General features: G+C 53.1%; 3 protein-coding genes across 3 annotated transcripts; 1 reads left to right on the top strand and 2 right to left on the bottom strand.

Moving 5' to 3' along the window:
* Positions 1-406: 406 nt before the first annotated feature.
* LOC108926827 (claudin-10-like) lies at positions 407-2,419 on the bottom strand. The gene is made up of 5 exons (XM_018739786.2): positions 1,979-2,419; positions 1,107-1,271; positions 943-1,024; positions 701-814; positions 407-622 (listed from the first exon to the last, which is right to left on the bottom strand). The coding sequence occupies exons 1-5, from the start codon at positions 2,193-2,195 to the stop codon at positions 544-546; spliced, it is 657 nt and encodes a 218-aa protein (XP_018595302.1). The 5' UTR covers positions 2,196-2,419; the 3' UTR covers positions 407-543.
* Positions 2,420-2,460: 41 nt separating this feature from the next.
* On the top strand, positions 2,461-6,651 carry LOC114909503 (interleukin-20 receptor subunit beta-like). The gene is made up of 7 exons (XM_029249375.1): positions 2,461-4,295; positions 4,796-4,919; positions 5,006-5,196; positions 5,291-5,415; positions 5,496-5,643; positions 5,764-5,915; positions 6,017-6,651. Exons 1-7 carry the CDS (start codon positions 4,136-4,138, stop codon positions 6,221-6,223), a joined length of 1,107 nt encoding a protein of 368 aa, XP_029105208.1. The 5' UTR covers positions 2,461-4,135; the 3' UTR covers positions 6,224-6,651.
* A 121-nt stretch (positions 6,652-6,772) lies between these two features.
* LOC108926825 (presenilins-associated rhomboid-like protein, mitochondrial) lies at positions 6,773-9,892 on the bottom strand. The gene is made up of 10 exons (XM_018739784.2): positions 9,741-9,892; positions 9,166-9,343; positions 8,952-9,092; positions 8,454-8,502; positions 8,286-8,381; positions 8,054-8,203; positions 7,852-7,922; positions 7,538-7,639; positions 7,348-7,445; positions 6,773-7,257 (listed from the first exon to the last, which is right to left on the bottom strand). The coding sequence occupies exons 1-10, from the start codon at positions 9,809-9,811 to the stop codon at positions 7,146-7,148; spliced, it is 1,068 nt and encodes a 355-aa protein (XP_018595300.1). The 5' UTR covers positions 9,812-9,892; the 3' UTR covers positions 6,773-7,145.
* Between the last annotated feature and the right edge of the window lie 6,372 nt (positions 9,893-16,264).

The following is a 16,264-nucleotide window of genomic DNA, read 5'->3' as shown; positions in this document are numbered from 1 at the left end:
GTGCGCCTTGACGTCAGAGTTGCAAACCGCGCGGCCAAACATTGCGAAAGTAGGTTCTACTAATAATAGTAATAATAATAATAATAATAATTTTTAGAAATCACACTGACTGATTGAGTTCACTTGCGAACCCAAGTCTAATGGACCGAGTTTTTGAGCTCAAATGGTGGACAGAGAGGTGAAAAAGTTTTACTTTCACTTTCCTTATGAGCCTTTTATCCACACTGACTGTAGTCATTGCTGTGTGGTGCTCGTGTGTGAGCGTGTGCAGTCTTACTCGCTCACACACGTTCGCATTGCGAATACCTTTTACACGAACAGGCATTGATTGAATAAACACAGAAGCACTCAGCATTTATAACAAATACCATTTTATTACGAACAAACGTGACAAAGCTGCTGAAACGACTGATTCATGTCTAATAACTGAATGGGCTTCTGATTAACGCTCATCAGGAGTGAAGAAGAAAGAGGCCGAAATTACACGGAAAAGAGAGAAGAGGAAAAAGGAGCAGCGCGAAGAAGCTGGTGCCAGCGAACACATCACACGAAGGCCTTCGACGCCTCGGACGCGGCCGCTGCTCTGTACACTTGGCCTTGGCTCCTCTTGTCATAGTATCCCCTGCGGGAGAAACGGGGTACAGGCCATCAGTAACCGGTCACCGTGGTCATCGCGGCCTGCGGGGGGGCGGGCGCTCACCCGTTCGCCGATCCCTTCATCGTCCTTCTGAAGGAGCAGCAGAGGAAGGCTCCTCCCACCATGGAGAGGCCCGCGGCTCCCCAGCCCATGTAGAGTCCGGCACCGAACTCGTACCTGTGGACGGGCCGAGCCGTGAGCGGGAAGCTGTGTGTGTGTGTGTGTGTGTGTGTGTGTGTGTGTGTGTGTGTGTGTGTGTGTGTGTGTACGTGTACGTGTACGTGCGCGCGTCCCGTGTCGCTCACTTGAGGTCGAAGTAGAACGGGTTGTTGAAGTCCTGCACGACGCGGGAGGCGTACCAGCTCACGGCCGTCAGCACACACAGGCCTGCGGGCACAATGAGAGGCCGTCTCTGGCTGAGCTGTGCTACCTTACTGTGTTTCACCACGACACGGCAAGCGCCACTCACCCGACAAGATGTAGATGGCGCCGCTGGTCGTGGCCATCTTGGCCTTGGTGTCATCGGCACTTGAGCTGATCTTGGTGCATTTCAGGCCCATGATGGAGGCGATGACTCCGATGAGGCCGAGGATCATGGAGATGATCATGAGCGCACGACACGCCTGCATGTAGGCTGATCGCACAGCAGGACGGTTAGCGCAAACAGTGGGGCAGTTAGAGTAGTCAGCACAACCGCAGGGCAGGTAGAGCACGTAGTGGCAGCACAGCAGGTTCTTATGCTCATGCCCTGTTGTAACAATGAAATACTTTCTGAAAGTCAATGCACTGGTTCCTCATGTTGCGAGTTTTATAACACACAAATCATTTATGAATTACGGATTTATTTGTAACTGCACTTTCTTCCTCTTCTCTTCCTCTTCCTATCTGTTGTGCAGCAGAAGTGACCTGCGTTTACCCTCAGAGCCAATAGGTGGCAGTAAAGGGCACCCAAACAGAACAGGAGTGTGGGGTCGCCTTCATTCAACTCACTGCCGCGCTGTTGAGGAATCGGTCAACAGTCAGCGCTGAACGGCAGCTTGTGGAGATTTTCACTTTCGGCCATTTTAATCTATGTTTAATGTAGCTGGAAGCCAATAAAAATTAAGTGATTTATTTTTCTTACAATAATATAGCTTCATCTAAGACTTTTGACAGAACCTAATCTCTAAATAAATGAAGGCACACCTCCACTGTTAAGCTTTTATTCATTGCGAATTGTTGCCTCAAAGCGCTTTAGAGTTACAAACAAATCACATTACCAACAGGCTTCCGGTCCCAACGATGTTTGTAAGTCGAGGAGTCGCAGCGTAAGAAACGTAGTATTTGGAGGGCGCCTCTTACCCGACAGCGAGAGCATGGATTCGAAGTCGCGGCAATTGGTGATGCCGGTGCTGCTCTCTGCGCAGGAGTGCCAGAGGTTCTCGTACTGCCGCGCCGACGTGATCACACTGCCCGAGAACGAAGACACCTTCCAGTAGTCGTTGGCAAGCGCCATGCCGCTGAGCAACCAGGCGGCCACACACAGCACGAAGCCGGTCACCTCGACGGCGGTGGACATGGTCACCGAGTGGGCCTTCGTACAGAGTGCAGACGAGCGTGGCGCTGTGCCGACTGTCCTAATGCACGCCGCCCCAGGGGAACTTTACCCTTTGCTTAGGGGCTGTAAACTCGTCACGGCCACACCCTGCCTGATAGGGGCGCCAACGCCATGGCGGCTCAGGGACGGGCCTCCGCCGCTTGCCCGTTTCTATTGGGCTCATCTTGTCCTGACTGGTCAGCACACGCGCGTCCCTTCTTCTTGGTTCGATGGCAGGATGCCCTGTTTGTGCGTTTGTTTATTTGTTTATAGCGAGGTTTGGCACAAACCTTCGCTCAGCATCTCATTGTAGGTGTGTGAACGGGGTGTGTTCACTGTCAGGCTGAGGCCAGGTCTGGGGGACACACACCAGCAGGTGTTTGAGAGGTCAACGTGGTAAATCAGCCATCGGTGCAAACGGTGGCCGGCGATGGAGACGACCCCGTTCACTGGTCCGGCCGTATTATGGGTCCCGACCACATCCTGCCTGGAGGGGGTTGTGGGGAACCACTGGCCACCAGTTAATGATTGGCAGGGCTGTGTGCCACATGACTCCTGAACGGTGACAACGGTTTTATGGCGCAAATTACCCTGGTTCCCTGAGGCCGTTGCCATGGTGGTACCCGGATGAATCAGGGATGTGAGTGAAGGATCAGGTGTCTCGGGTAGAGTGTGACAGAGGGTTTGAGCGGCGAAGTCATCGATACCGTGGTAAAGTCACCGATACCAGGCAGGGCAGGTGACCCTCAAGAATTGGATGACCCTCAAGGTGAAGGCCAGCAGCAGCACCTGCGGTTGTGGTACAAGTGTAGTGTCTCAGTGTCCATGGTCCTTACGCACAGATGAATTCCTCTTTGTATAACAGTCACACATTATTTTATATGACATTTTCTTTCATCTCTCACTAGAAAACTTTATGGATTTATTACCACTTTATGGCCCTGTTAATGTTTGCCAGTGAAAAGGAACAAAGTCTCTTCTCGGAGTTTCGAATGACACACGGTGAGGCACAGAACCAATATTGAGTGTAACAAGCAGGAAGAGAGACTCGGTGTGTGTCCATAGTCACCCCCACACACACAGACACACACAGTTTCAGTGTAAGTGTGAAAGACCAGTGAAAGAATTAAAAGTATAAAAAGCCAACTGGCCACGGAAGAAAGGAAAAAATCTTCAAACCGTAAGGGAAGGGTATAAAAAAATTCCTCTGGGGATCCAAGTGCCACTGGCTCCCCCCTCCCCAGGCATTTTAGATTTGAAAAAAAAAAGATTTTTAAGTCAATTCACAGTTATTTATAACATTGCCGCTAAATGCCAAGTTGACTTATCTCATTCACCCTGACATGGAATCCTCCGCTTGGGTTACTGCGGAAACTAGCAGTGAAACGACAACAAGTGAAAATCCATTGTTTCTACAAGTTCCTATTCATTTCCGACCGTTGGTGAGTCATCCTGTAAAGATGCGCAACGCCCCTCATCCTATCGCCGATTACCGAGCGGAGAACTCCGGACCCAAGCTGAAATATGGCGGTCCTACACGGCCGCTCTTACCGCCCCCTATTGGCTCGGAGGGCAATTGCAGAGAGGTGCGCTCGACTTGAGCTCTTGGAAGTTTTATTTCTGTAAAGACTTGTCTGGCAGCTGTAATGTGGCTTTTGCTGGGATTGTGCTTTTTAAAAAGACTTTTCATCATCGCACGGTACCGTTATGCTCTTTTTACATTAGTTTATTTTTCGGAGTTCCTCGGCCTTCTCCTCTTTGTCTGCATTGTGGACACTTGAAAGTGTTGCGACGGGAGCCAGTGCTCAGAGGAAGGTGAATCGGGCCACGAGGAGGAGGAGGATTCCTGCTGAACAGGACCGACAGTCCCGGTGACATAGCTCGGGGTGCAGCACCTTTACCCGCACAACACCGGCGGCACGATGAGCCGGGGCCCAGCCACAGGAGAAGAAGGAGCGGATGGGGGGACGGGACGGGACGGGACGGGACAGGACATGGAGCCGAGGGTGATGCCAAACGGGTGGTCCCGTTTCTTGCTGCTACAGGTTCTCTGCTCCGCGTCACATGCGACTCCAGCGACCGGTGAGCCGCAGCTCGTCTTACTCGCGCGCCATCGGCAGCGTAGCTCCACCGAGAGTGGTGCAGTTTTGTGAAAACGTACGTGTGGTTCCGCTGCTCTCACACTCGCTCCTTGTGCAGCCCAGCAGCCTTTGTTTAAAAAGGACCCAGTTTGCCACGTAATTATCTTACCGACAGGCTGCTCGGAACTCGATTTGTTCGTCATCGCTACGGCCGGTAAAAGGCTCTCAGGGCTGACATCCCTGCGCTCACGCAGACGTTACGCTCCGATACAGCTATGATCAAGAAAAGGTTTGTGGTTAAAAGGCCATCCTACGCAGGGTCACTGTGCTGCAGAGCCTATCCTGCAAACACAGGGCAAGAGGCAGGAAACGCTGTGCACGGGACTTCTTTTAGTTTCCTATGAGCACGAAGAGTACTTGACAGCCGAAGTCGAGTGGATGCGGTTCCCCCCTACGTGAGCCACGGACGCTGCTGCTCTGATGCTCTCCTGTCCATCACAGGTGCTGGGCTCCTGCACCCCCCATCGGACGTCTCTGTCGACTCAGTGAACATGAAGCACCGCCTCACGTGGCGCCCCCCAGAGGTCTCCTGTGCTACTGTGAGCTACTCGGTACAGTTCCAAGGGTGAGTTCAAGGGGCGCCGAGTGCTTTGCACGGTGAGTGCTGGGTACTGCGTGAAGAGGGAAGTGTGAAAGGCCGTTGTGCGGCAGGGAGTTCGAGCTGCGAATCCTCAACGGGAGCTGGGAGGAGGTGCAGGCATGTCAGCGCATCGGCGCATGCGTGTGCGACCTGAGCGACCACCTCGCCTCGGACTCCGACTACGAGCTGCGCGTGCGAGCTGAGTGCGGCGGCGCTGTGTCCCGGTGGGCACGTCCCGCCATGCCTTTCAACAGGAAGCAGAGTGAGATGCTCGCACGCACACACGCATACTTGCTGCCCAGTATGTCACTGCTCAGAGCTGCACAGGTTAAGTGTGTCCCACTTGTCCCTGACAGCGAGACTGGCCCCCCCAGCACTCAGCATCCACACGACGGGCTCCTCTGCTCAGGTTCACTTCCCTGACCTGCCGCCAGCGCTCCACCTGTTCCTCACACACTGGCAGAGAGGTGACGAGCTGCGGGTAAGTGCCCCCGCCCCCCGAAGATATATGCCAGGGAGCCCACAGGTGACAGGTGAGCCCTCCATGTTCCTGCTCTGCAGGCCTCCACAGTGTGGGTCTCGGTGGAAGAGCGGCCGTTCCTCCTGTCCCAGCTGCAGGAGGGCGCTACCTACTGTCTGCGTGCCCAAATACAGCTGCCTGGCAGCAACAGGAGCGCCTCCTCAGACACACACTGCTTTTCCATTGCCGGTGCGTGCCGCTGTGCCTCGCCGTGGTTTACCGCGCATTACTGTGTGTTCTGACACTGTGCCTCATGTGCAATATTTACCGTGTTATACTGTCGGTGTCACCATTGCTGTGTGTTCCCAGACTCTCAGTTCCCCGGGCTGGAAGCCTCTATAGTGTGTGTGGCCACCTTGGTGACCATGGCCCTCCTCGGAGGACTGCTGTGGTGTGTGAGCCGAGTTGGTCGCTCTCTGGTTCACAGCTGCTACCCACAGGAGCCCCTCCCTGCTGCCCTGGTCAGTGGAGGCGCAAGCGTGCACACACACGCGCATGCACGTACGCGCACACACATTTGCAGGCATGCATAAGAAACCCGTTCTGCTCTCTGCCTCTACAGGATTGTATCCAGCACCATGTGGTCCTCCGCCTCGTGGTCCACCCACAGCAGTGCGAAACGCACAATGCCGTCCTCCTGCTATGGCCCGCCCAGCTGCACACACACAGCTCACCTGGCAAAACAGGTACAGAGTGCTGCCGGTGTTCAGCTGAATGCTGCGCACCTCTGCTGAGTGGTGGAGGAGGAGCTATTCTCACTGAAGGATGATGGGTCAGTGGAGTACTGGAGCCTGAGCCCCCTCCTGACTGCTCATCGTCAGAGTCCTGCTGGAGGAGAGCAGAGAGTTGTGCTGCCGGGGCCCACAGTGGTGCCATGCAGTGAGCCATCGTCATGCCCCCTAGTGGACATAGTGCAAGGTGCTACGCTGACATGCGCACACACACACGCACATACAAAGGGTACATGTGCAGTGTCGCAGTAGATTTTGGATGTGCCTTTACTACTCTTGATGTTATTGTGTGTGCATGTTATCAGACCCCTGCCTGTTAGCATCACACACACACCTCTAGAAGTTGCTGCCCCTGTAATGTTGGCATGTTTAAACTGTGACATCACACACAGTCTGTACCTATATGTCTGTCCATCGGTGAAATGCACTTTTATTTACTGCGTTGTACGTCACTCTAGATTGAAGTGTCCGCTACATTAATAAATGTAGATGTTACTTTGTGTGTGGGGTTTGTAAAAAAAACACACACACACACACACACACACACACACACCAACAACAACAAAAAGGCACTGCTACAGCCTCAGTGAAGGTATCTTTATTGCAGTGCTGTGTGTGGAGTTGCTGTGTCACTGCATCTGTGCCGGAGCTGTACAACCTTTGCACTGTCCATTTATACCACACACACACACACACACACACACACACACACACACACACACACAAAGCAACACACACAAGCACACCCTCCTTGCACCAGGCTTACACACACAGTACTCGGCCCTGTTACAGCACTAGGGGCTCCGGTGAGGAGCACGCCACTCTGGTCAAGACCACTGTGCTCGAGTTCAGCACTGACGCTCCTGCAGTCAAGTCCATAAGCCCAGCCCTAGAGATGGAGTCTGAGCTCATCCATTGGAGAGACCGTACACACATACACACACACCCTTGCCACGTCCTCTAGAGCGAGCCATCGCCCCCTCCGGGACCCTTTGTGCGCATGTTGTGCCAGATCTTGACCAGTGGCTCCCGGTTCTTCCAGATGAGTTCATGGCCATACAGGATGTACCAGCTGAAAGGAAAACAGGAAGTGAGGCACGGAGTGCAGCAGCATGCGCACACACCCACCCACACACCCGGACTTTCAGTAGCAGACACTCACATTCCAAACAGAGCTCCTCCGAGGTGAGCGGCATGGTCAAAGAACCTCCACCCCAATACGAGGCCAGCGGTATCCATGGCAACAATGGCTTTCAGTGCCTGGAGGGAGGAGCATGATCATAATACAGAAGGTCATCTGTCTTTCTCACTCACACACAAACACACACATGGGTAAAAGCTCTTCCACTCACGCTGCCCGCGGTGAAGGTGAACATTGGTAGCAAGATAATGGCGAGCTTTGCTTCAGGCATTTTGGTGCATACGGCCGCCAGTACAGCCATGATGGCCCCGGACTGTGGATGACAGGAAGTGACATCAGCAGACATGTGAACTCAAGCACATATTTACTCCTCCCTGATGAAAATGACATACGGTTAAGGAGCCTATCAGCTTGCGAGTATGAGAGGAGCACCACAAAGTTCCTCCTCCTCCTGTGAGTGCTGCTGTATTTCATCATGTTGGTTCAGTTTGAGCGTTGAGTGTGTGCATGTGTAAGCAAACTCACAGCTCCAAGAGACGGGCCGAGGCGCCCCGTAGCAGTCTTGCAGACGTAGCTGACAAATGTGGAGATCACGCCTAGCAGGCAACACATGTAGGAGAACAGTTACACACACCGCACGTTCCCCGTGCACACGCACAGACACACATCGAGACAGACAGTAACCGAGTTGGGCTTGCGGTGACCTGAATGCACAGCAGCTGGTTACCTGCTGACAGGTACATGGCCACAAACTGCTCGCGCCCAAGGAGGGACACGATGCTGGAGGAGAAGCTCCACAACACGTACATGTTGGCTGCCATGTGCAGAAGCGAGAAGTGGCTGAAGGTGGAGAGCAGCATGGGGGAGCAGAGTGCCTCTGGGGGACAAGAAGCAGCGGTCAGCAGGAGACGCCACCAACCACCCTGGGGGAGTACGGGCGGAAGCCTGAAGGCACTCACTTGAGGCTGGGTTCGAGGTAAAGTATTTCACCATGGAGCGCTGGAGCGAAGGAAGCCGCCAGCAGCAGAACACGAGCGCATTTGCGGCGATGATCCCTGAAAGAAAGCAATGTGTCAGCGACCGGCCTTGGGGCGCTACGTCCCCGGACTGTCGAGTCGACCACTCACCTGTGACCGTGCGCTGGCCCTCGCTCAGGCCATTCCACCACTGGTTGACCTGAAACAGAGCAACAAGCACCCATGGTTGGAGGCAAGTCCTCAGCCTGTGAAAGCAGGACCTTTGACCTCCTGCACCAAACAACACGCTTTACACCTTTTTGCCTCAGTTTTCCGCCTCGGGGCCCACATGACAGCAGTGTGTGTGTGCGCGTTCCTACTTTTGATAATAAGCAGTTGCCCTTTCACTTGTGAATAAAGCAGGAAGCACAGCGATCAGAGCTGTTGCCGCACAGTCTTAGTTCCTGGGTTCGAATCTCACCTCCGCAGTACCCTTGATCAAGATACTTAGCCTGAACTGATAAATCTGCTGTATTAAAGGGTAAATTGGTGTAAGCGGCTTAACGCTTACATTGCCCTGTAGACAAGTGTCGCGCAAGTTAACAGATGTACGGAAACGTAAACAAACAGCTTCCCGGCTACAATGAGATAACACACAAGACATGCCACCTGCTTCCGCACATCCCCCTGCTTCTGCGGGCGGAGCTTCTCCAGCCAATCGGCTCGCAGCTCGTCGAAGTAGGTCTGGACGCGCGCCTTCAGGGACTCATACTGCCAGATGGCGGCCGCGCCGAAGGAGCCGCCTGTAAACTGACATGGAGTCAGTGTCTCTGCTGCCCGCCGCTCTTGCACCCGCGCCCGCCTCCCGCTCCGGAGCACTTACCCCCACGGTGAAGACGAGGGGCCTGAGCAGCCGGCCGAAGGAGGCGGGGTTTGCCTCGTGGGTGACGGCCTCCAGCTGGGGTCCAGCGAGGTCCCCCTCGGCCCCATCTCCCTTGCGGAGTTCCGCCTTCTTGGGCGCCTTGCGGAAAGTGCACCTGGGCTGGGAGAACAGCGTCCACCTGCGGGAGCCCAACACGTGCTCAAAGAAGCGTGGTACGACGACGTGCTACAACAGGGTACAACCGCCTCCATGGCACAGCCTGGTTGAAACCCAGATTCCGACCCCCAGCCCACGTGACCCTGACGTACGGGGTGTGCGGAGCACCTCCCTCGCTCGCGGCTCTGTCAACCTGCCGCGTGGTGGCGCTCCGTGCAGGTCAAATTCCTCCTCTTCACCGTTAGACGCTGAAACCAGCGGTCACTCAACAAGCCGCAGTGTGTGTGAGCCTGAGCGTCCCACTCCGGTCCCCCGTTTTCACTCGCTCACGCGGCTCACTCACTCTCTCTGACCCACTCACTGACTGACACTACTAGTCTAGTCACCCCGGCAATGATGACGGCGCCATGATTCCTCACCCGTTTCTCGTGACGGAACAAAACACCGCCCCTCCTCTGCTCCGGCCCAGAAAACAGCCTCTCCACGCCATTTTCTGTGAGCCAAGTGTCCACACCTGGCGCTCCCTTTCGGATTCCGCAGCGCTCCTCTCCGAGTTTTACTTCCGGGTTCCACAGCGCTTCTCTCCGAGTTTTACTTCCGGGTTACGCAGCACTCCCTTGGCGTTCGCGTTAGTCTTTTATTACTACTGTACGTATTAGAAAAACTTTGTCAGCAGCGTTCATGAGATAAAGTTTGGCTGCTGTTCACAAATACTTTATTACAAATAAAGTTAAATAAATCTCCTTCAAGATACAACATACACAACCTTTTGGAGTGGCTTGTTGTAGTTTGTCCTGTTTTTATTTATTTAATTAGTTGTGTGCTCCCTTCTAGTTACATTCACATTTATACATTTAGCAGACGCTTTTGTTCAAAGCGACGAACATTACTTCTGTGTTAACGTTCTTGTACTGTGTGCTCCAATTATCCGTTTAATCAAGATAAGAAACATTCCTCTGTATTTTGCTTCCAAGTCACAAACCGTCAGCTGTGTGCGGTTGCCTGTGTGTATGTGGAGCCCTCTAGCGGCGGAGGAGTGCAGTAGCACAATGTATACATCGCACTGTACACGTCACAGTGCACACAGCTCACATCCCACATCAGACTGTACACATCGCACTCATTAGTGTGTGTGTGTGTGTGTGTGTGTGTGTGTGTGTGTGTGTGTGTGTGTGTGTGTGTGTGTGTGTGTTAGACCGGGTCCTCCTCTCTGCTGGGTCTGGGGTTCGAGTCCCGCTTGGGGTGCCTTGCGGCAGACTGGCATCCCGTCCTGGGTGCGTCCCCTCCCCCTCCGGCCTTACGCACTGTGTTGCCGGATAGGCTCCGGTTCCCCGCGACCTCGTATGGGACAAGCGGTTCAAAAAGTGTGTGTGTGTGTGTATTATTATATACAGCATTACTATCACATGGCAGAGACTTTGGTCATCATCACAATCATCATTTACCCTATAGTCCCACATTGTCCACTACTGTGTGCTGCTGGTGGCCACTGTCACCAGAAGCTGCTGGACCTTTGGAGAGGGTCGTGTTGGACACGTCAAGGGGGACAGACGGGCCAGTTTCAGCTGCAGCAGAACTGCATGCTGGGAAGAACGTCATCTGTGAGCTGGAGCACAGGCCTGTGAAGGGCGGTGGTGAAAGGAGTGCTGTGGCTATGGACAGGCTGGGGGACATGCTGTTGGACTCTAAACGCTCTCTGCCAGTCTCTGCGTGAGACTGAGCACTGTGACCTTGAGCTCAGCACTGATCGCTCCCATCATGCCCTGCGGCGGTGTCTACTTTCAGGCTCCCTCATTGATCTGCTGGAAATAGTTGAGACCTCTGCAGAAGGACACCCTCCATAGGTGCAAGAGCCCTGCAATTGGTGGAAGGACGAAGCGAGGCAGCAGTCGGAGCATGTGGGAACTTGGGGGTCCTGCTCTAATTATTGCACATGTGCGGTTGTAAAAGGCCAAAGTAAATGCTGAGGTTCTACTGATGGAAGACTTCTGATGGAAGTCTGCACGGCCCCTGTTGAAGACTGACACCATGAGGCTGCAGCAGATAAACGGTGGTTGGTACCTGTCATGGTATGAGATCAAGAAGCCATTGGTGGGCACCTATAGTTAAAAAGCTGTCAAGTTAACAAAGATGGCATGCTGGGAATGATTGGCTGCAATTAGGATTGCAACTTCTTAACTGTATTTCCTTCTAGACTCTTTGGAGGAGTTGCTACTGAGGACGATTCAGAGTTGCAATAGCAGAAGCAGAAGTCCATATGTTGGAGAAGTTTGGAGAGACTGTGGGAAGAAATTTCTGGATGTTCTTTAAGAGATTCTGGGAGAGGTAGCTGGAGGGCGAAGCCTAATGCCTCTAAAGCTGTTCTCACCTCAACTGTGGCCTTCACTGGGAGGTGGAGGGAGCACACTGAGGAGTTCTTGAAACCGATAGGTAGTGCCACAGAATTGTGAACGATCGGGCTTCACTTCTCGGGCTAAATTAATGTGGCTGTCAGATAACTTCTCATGGTCTGATTGCTGGGGTAGCTGAGATTTGCCCAGAAATACTGAATTACTGGACATTTTTGGACTGTCTTGGCTAGGAATTCTATACCAGGATCCTGGAGACGAAGCTACCCATGATTGTCGATCCTCAGGTTTGGGAGAAACAATGTGCCTTTCGTTCTGGCTGTGCAACAGTGACCAACTCTTCACTCTTCCAAGGATACCGGGCAGATGATGGGACATCTGCCAAGGCACGTTACGTGGGTCTGGCTGTCCTGGATAAGACTTGCAGGGTGTGGTCTGTCCTGTGTCGGTCTGTTGCCACCATAGTCCTCTTCAGGACCTCCAAGTTTGAGAATGAATGGACGGACGGACGGAGGGATTCTACGGGTCCAGTGTTACTGGATGCATCATACATGGCACAGCTGTAATGCACAGTGTGTGGAAGAGGACAGTTACCCAGATTACACTCATTTTCAGCCAGATATAACTGATATGTCACACTGGAAATTAACATGCACTCAGGTGGTGTGAAGGTGACATGGAGAGTCGTTGCACTGGACTCGTGTCTAGATGTCACAGAAGTTTTGTCATGCCACAAAATCATGGGAGACATCCTATTCCTCCTCCCTCGTGCCTCTCACTGTTAAGAGGAAATTAAAATGTTCTGCTTGATCTCGACAATTAAATATTGTTCCGGACTTCATGCCCTGGTGCTCTGGTTGTGTTTGTTCACAGCGAGGCCCTCTTTCCAACCTTCCTTTGCGTGTGTATGCGCTGCTGTGGACGAGGAGTAGCCAGCTGCCTCTTTTCCTTGTCTTTATTGCTGACTTGCTGCATATTGTTACTCTCATATTACACAATGTCAGCAGCATTGAGTAACACATTGATTTGTGTTTTATTCCTGGCTACGCTAAACAAACCGCCTTCTCTCCAGCGTCCCTCACTTTGTCCCGTTGCGCCGAGGTCAAAATATCTTCCGTAGTTTGACTTTTCCTCCCGAATCCCGAAAGGGTTTCTGTGTTCCTGTGCTCCCGCAGAGCAGGTGTCTGGTATCAAACCCACACAGCTCGAACATACAGACCCCACAGAGTGACAGACTGAGCTGAGTTCCAACCCACAGCCTATGTGCTGTGAGCTACCAGCAGTGCCTGCAGCTCTGCGCAGTGGCCCCTGTGTATGCCATACTGAGGTTTTCCCTCCGGTATGTTTACTATGGTCACACTGAACACGCCGGCAGTGCTCGCCCACCCTCAGATATGAGTTCAGTGTGACGTGAGATCGGCACGGCAGCCAGATCGTTCCTGGCACCCTCACTGCACCATCACTGCACCATCTCTGTCCTCAGTGTGCCCCCACTGCACCACCACTGTGTCCTCATTGCGCCATCACTGCACCACCAGTGTCCTCACTGCACCATCACTGTGCCCTCATTGTGCCATCGCTGTGTCCCTACTGCACTACCACTGTGTCCACACTGCACCTCACTGTGCCCTCATTGCACCATCACTATGTCCTCAGTGTGCCCTCATTGCGCCATCACTGTGTCCCCACTGCACCACCACTGCACCCTCATTGCGCCATCGCTGTGTCTCCACTGCACTGCCACTGTGTCCTAACTGCACCTCACTGCACCATCACTGTGCCCTCATTGCGCCATCACTACGTCCTCAGTGTGCCCTCATTGCGCCATCACTGTGTCCCCACTGCACCATCACTGCACCATCACTGTGCCCTCATTGCGCCATCACTATGTCCTCAGTGTCCCCTCATTGCACCACCACTGCACCCTCATTGCGCCATCCCTATGTCCCCACTGCACCTCACTGCACCTCACTGCACCTCACTGCACCATCACTATATCCTCAGTGTGCCCTCATTGTGCCATCACTGTGTCCTCAGTGCACCATCACTGCACCTCACTGCACCTCACTGCACCATCACTATATCCTCAGTGTGCCCTCATTGTGCCATCACTGTGTCCTCAGTGCACCTCATTGCACCAACACTGCACAATCAGTGCACAATCACTGCACCCTAACTGGACGAGGCCCACCACTCAGAACTTCTGAATTATTGTGTTCTCATTTCCGAAGACATTATGTGAAGCGATGGCAGAAAGTGCTGCTCAGGGTACATCAAAGTATGAAAGGATGGTCTCATTGTTCTCTCTTCTGAGTCCAGCAGTGTGTGCAGTGACACAGCACATTTCTCATCTATCATGCTTTTGTAGTTTCTGTGTAGGTGCGGAATGAACTGGCGCTGTGCGGGGAGCGCGGTGGACTCAGAAGTGGAGGACGAGCCACGTGGACGCCGCTCCTGCTGTGGCACTGTAAGCGCGCCGAGCAGCAGCTTGTTTCACTGCAGCCAGCAGTTCTGTTTTTAGCGCCGAGGAAACATGAGCACTGCCCTCCTGTGCTGACAAAGGGATTCTTTGCAGCCTGATCAATAGGTGACCAAGATAGGACCCCTATTATCTATCTATCTATCTATCTATCTCTCTATGGACAGTATGTATGTATGTATTTATTTATTTATTTATTAACAGTGAGGACTGCAAGCCCTGTGTGAAAAGACACTGTTGAGGTGATCACTGTTCCATCACAGGCCAGTCGGTAATCCACTGCCTTTACTGCGTTTACCACAACAGTTTGGGGTGAACTGGTCTCACTGCATGACGCACACAGCAAGACCAGGGAGACACTCTGCAGAACTGAGTCGTATCCTAGGCTGTGGGCTTGAATCCCATTCAGTGTTTATGGAGTTTGCATGTCCTCCCCGTGTCTGTAGGGGTTTCCTCCCGCAATCCAAAGACAAGGTCTTTTAGATGTACTGATATATGTGTGTGTGTGTGTATACAGTTGCTCTGTGATGGACTGGTGTCCTGTCCAGGTTGTACTCTGCCTCACACCGTATGTTTCCAGGATAGGCTCTGCACCACTGTGACCCTGCAGTGGACAAGAGTTGCTGCTGATGGACGGCTGGGATGTGTGTATGGAGTGCTTTATGCCGGTCTTGTTGCCTGGGTACCACTGAACGCCCCCCACCCCATCACACACACACACACACACACACACACACACACACTCCTGTTTCTATTTATTTCCCATCAGTCCCTCCTGCCCCTTTCACACAACTCTGTGCAAAACTACCTCTCTCTCTCTCTCTCTTTCTGTCAAACACGCGCGCGCGCTCCCGTCCCGCCGCTCCAGCGCAGTTCGTCTCTCTCTCTCTCTCTCTCTCTCTCTTTTTCTCTTCTCTCTCTCTCTCTCTCTCTCTCTCTCTCTCTCTCTCTCTCTCTCTCTCTCTTTCTTTTCTCTCTCAATCTCCCTCTCTCTCGGCCGATTTTGATCCGTTTCCTCGCTTTCCGATTCCCGACAGTCGGACTTTCTCGTTCTCCGCTCCGCAGCGCTGCACCGGGCAGATGGAGGGCAAAGGCGGCGGTAAGGAGCTCCTCTCCGGGGCACCTGGGCTGGGGATACCGGGGGGTACCGGGGGGTACCGGGGGGGCGGGGGAGCAGCGGTCGCGCACCGGCGGAGGAGCGCTGGGAGTCCAGCGATGCGGACCGACTGCGGTACTCGATCGGGTCCTCAGGTCCTCGGATCCTTCACAGCGCAGGTCCAGCACTGCACCAAAGGGTCCTGAAGTGGAGCTCTAGTGCTTCACTTGGAGAGCAGTTTCAGCGGACTGCATGATACAGCAGCGCGCCCACCTCACCTCCACACCGCACCTTCACACTCCGCACTCCAACTTCGCGCTGCACCTTCACACTCCAACTTCACACTCCACTTTCACACCGCACCTTCACACTACGCCTTCACACCGCACCTGTGCCCTACCTGTCCGCCGGAGCTCCGCACTACACCTGTACACCGTATACACTGAATCGGTGTACTAATGTGTACCGGTGTGCTGTGCCTGCACACTACAACCGTACGCTGTTGCCATACATTGCACCTGTACGACACACCTGAAGAGCACCTGTACAGTGCACCTCGACGTGGTACCTGCTCTCTGGCTTCTCCTCAGTGTGCTTCAGCTCACAGTGCTCATCATCTCCACAAGCATCATGCTGTCACTAATTAATCAGTGTTGAGGTGGCAACCATGTACTGTACGGGGTTTGCTCTTCCTTTGGTTACTGAGAGTTAATGAGAGTTATGGTTTGTGAGTAAAATACAGTGTAAACACTGTAACAGACTGTAAAACACAGTAAGACTTGGTAAGTTAAACAGGTGAGTGTGCTGTAGAGCCACGTGCCATGCTTTTCCTGCTTTGCGGCTCAACGTGATGCTGTGGCTCAGCAAACATATATCGTTCTGTTTTAATATTATTAACTTTGAGCTTTATTGAAATTAAAATTAAATAAATTCCTGCTTAATCCCAACGCTCCTCATGTGGTTCGTGATGAGCAGCGCTCAGGAACAGCAGACAGGAGCTGTGAACACTGTGACAGTGAG

Source organism: Scleropages formosus, chromosome 25 (assembly GCF_900964775.1).
Source record: "Scleropages formosus chromosome 25, fSclFor1.1, whole genome shotgun sequence".
In the NCBI taxonomy this organism is placed as follows: Eukaryota; Metazoa; Chordata; class Actinopteri; order Osteoglossiformes; family Osteoglossidae; genus Scleropages; species Scleropages formosus.
The sequence above is the reverse complement of the archived record's forward strand: the minus strand, read 5'-3'. Positions and strand labels throughout refer to the sequence as shown.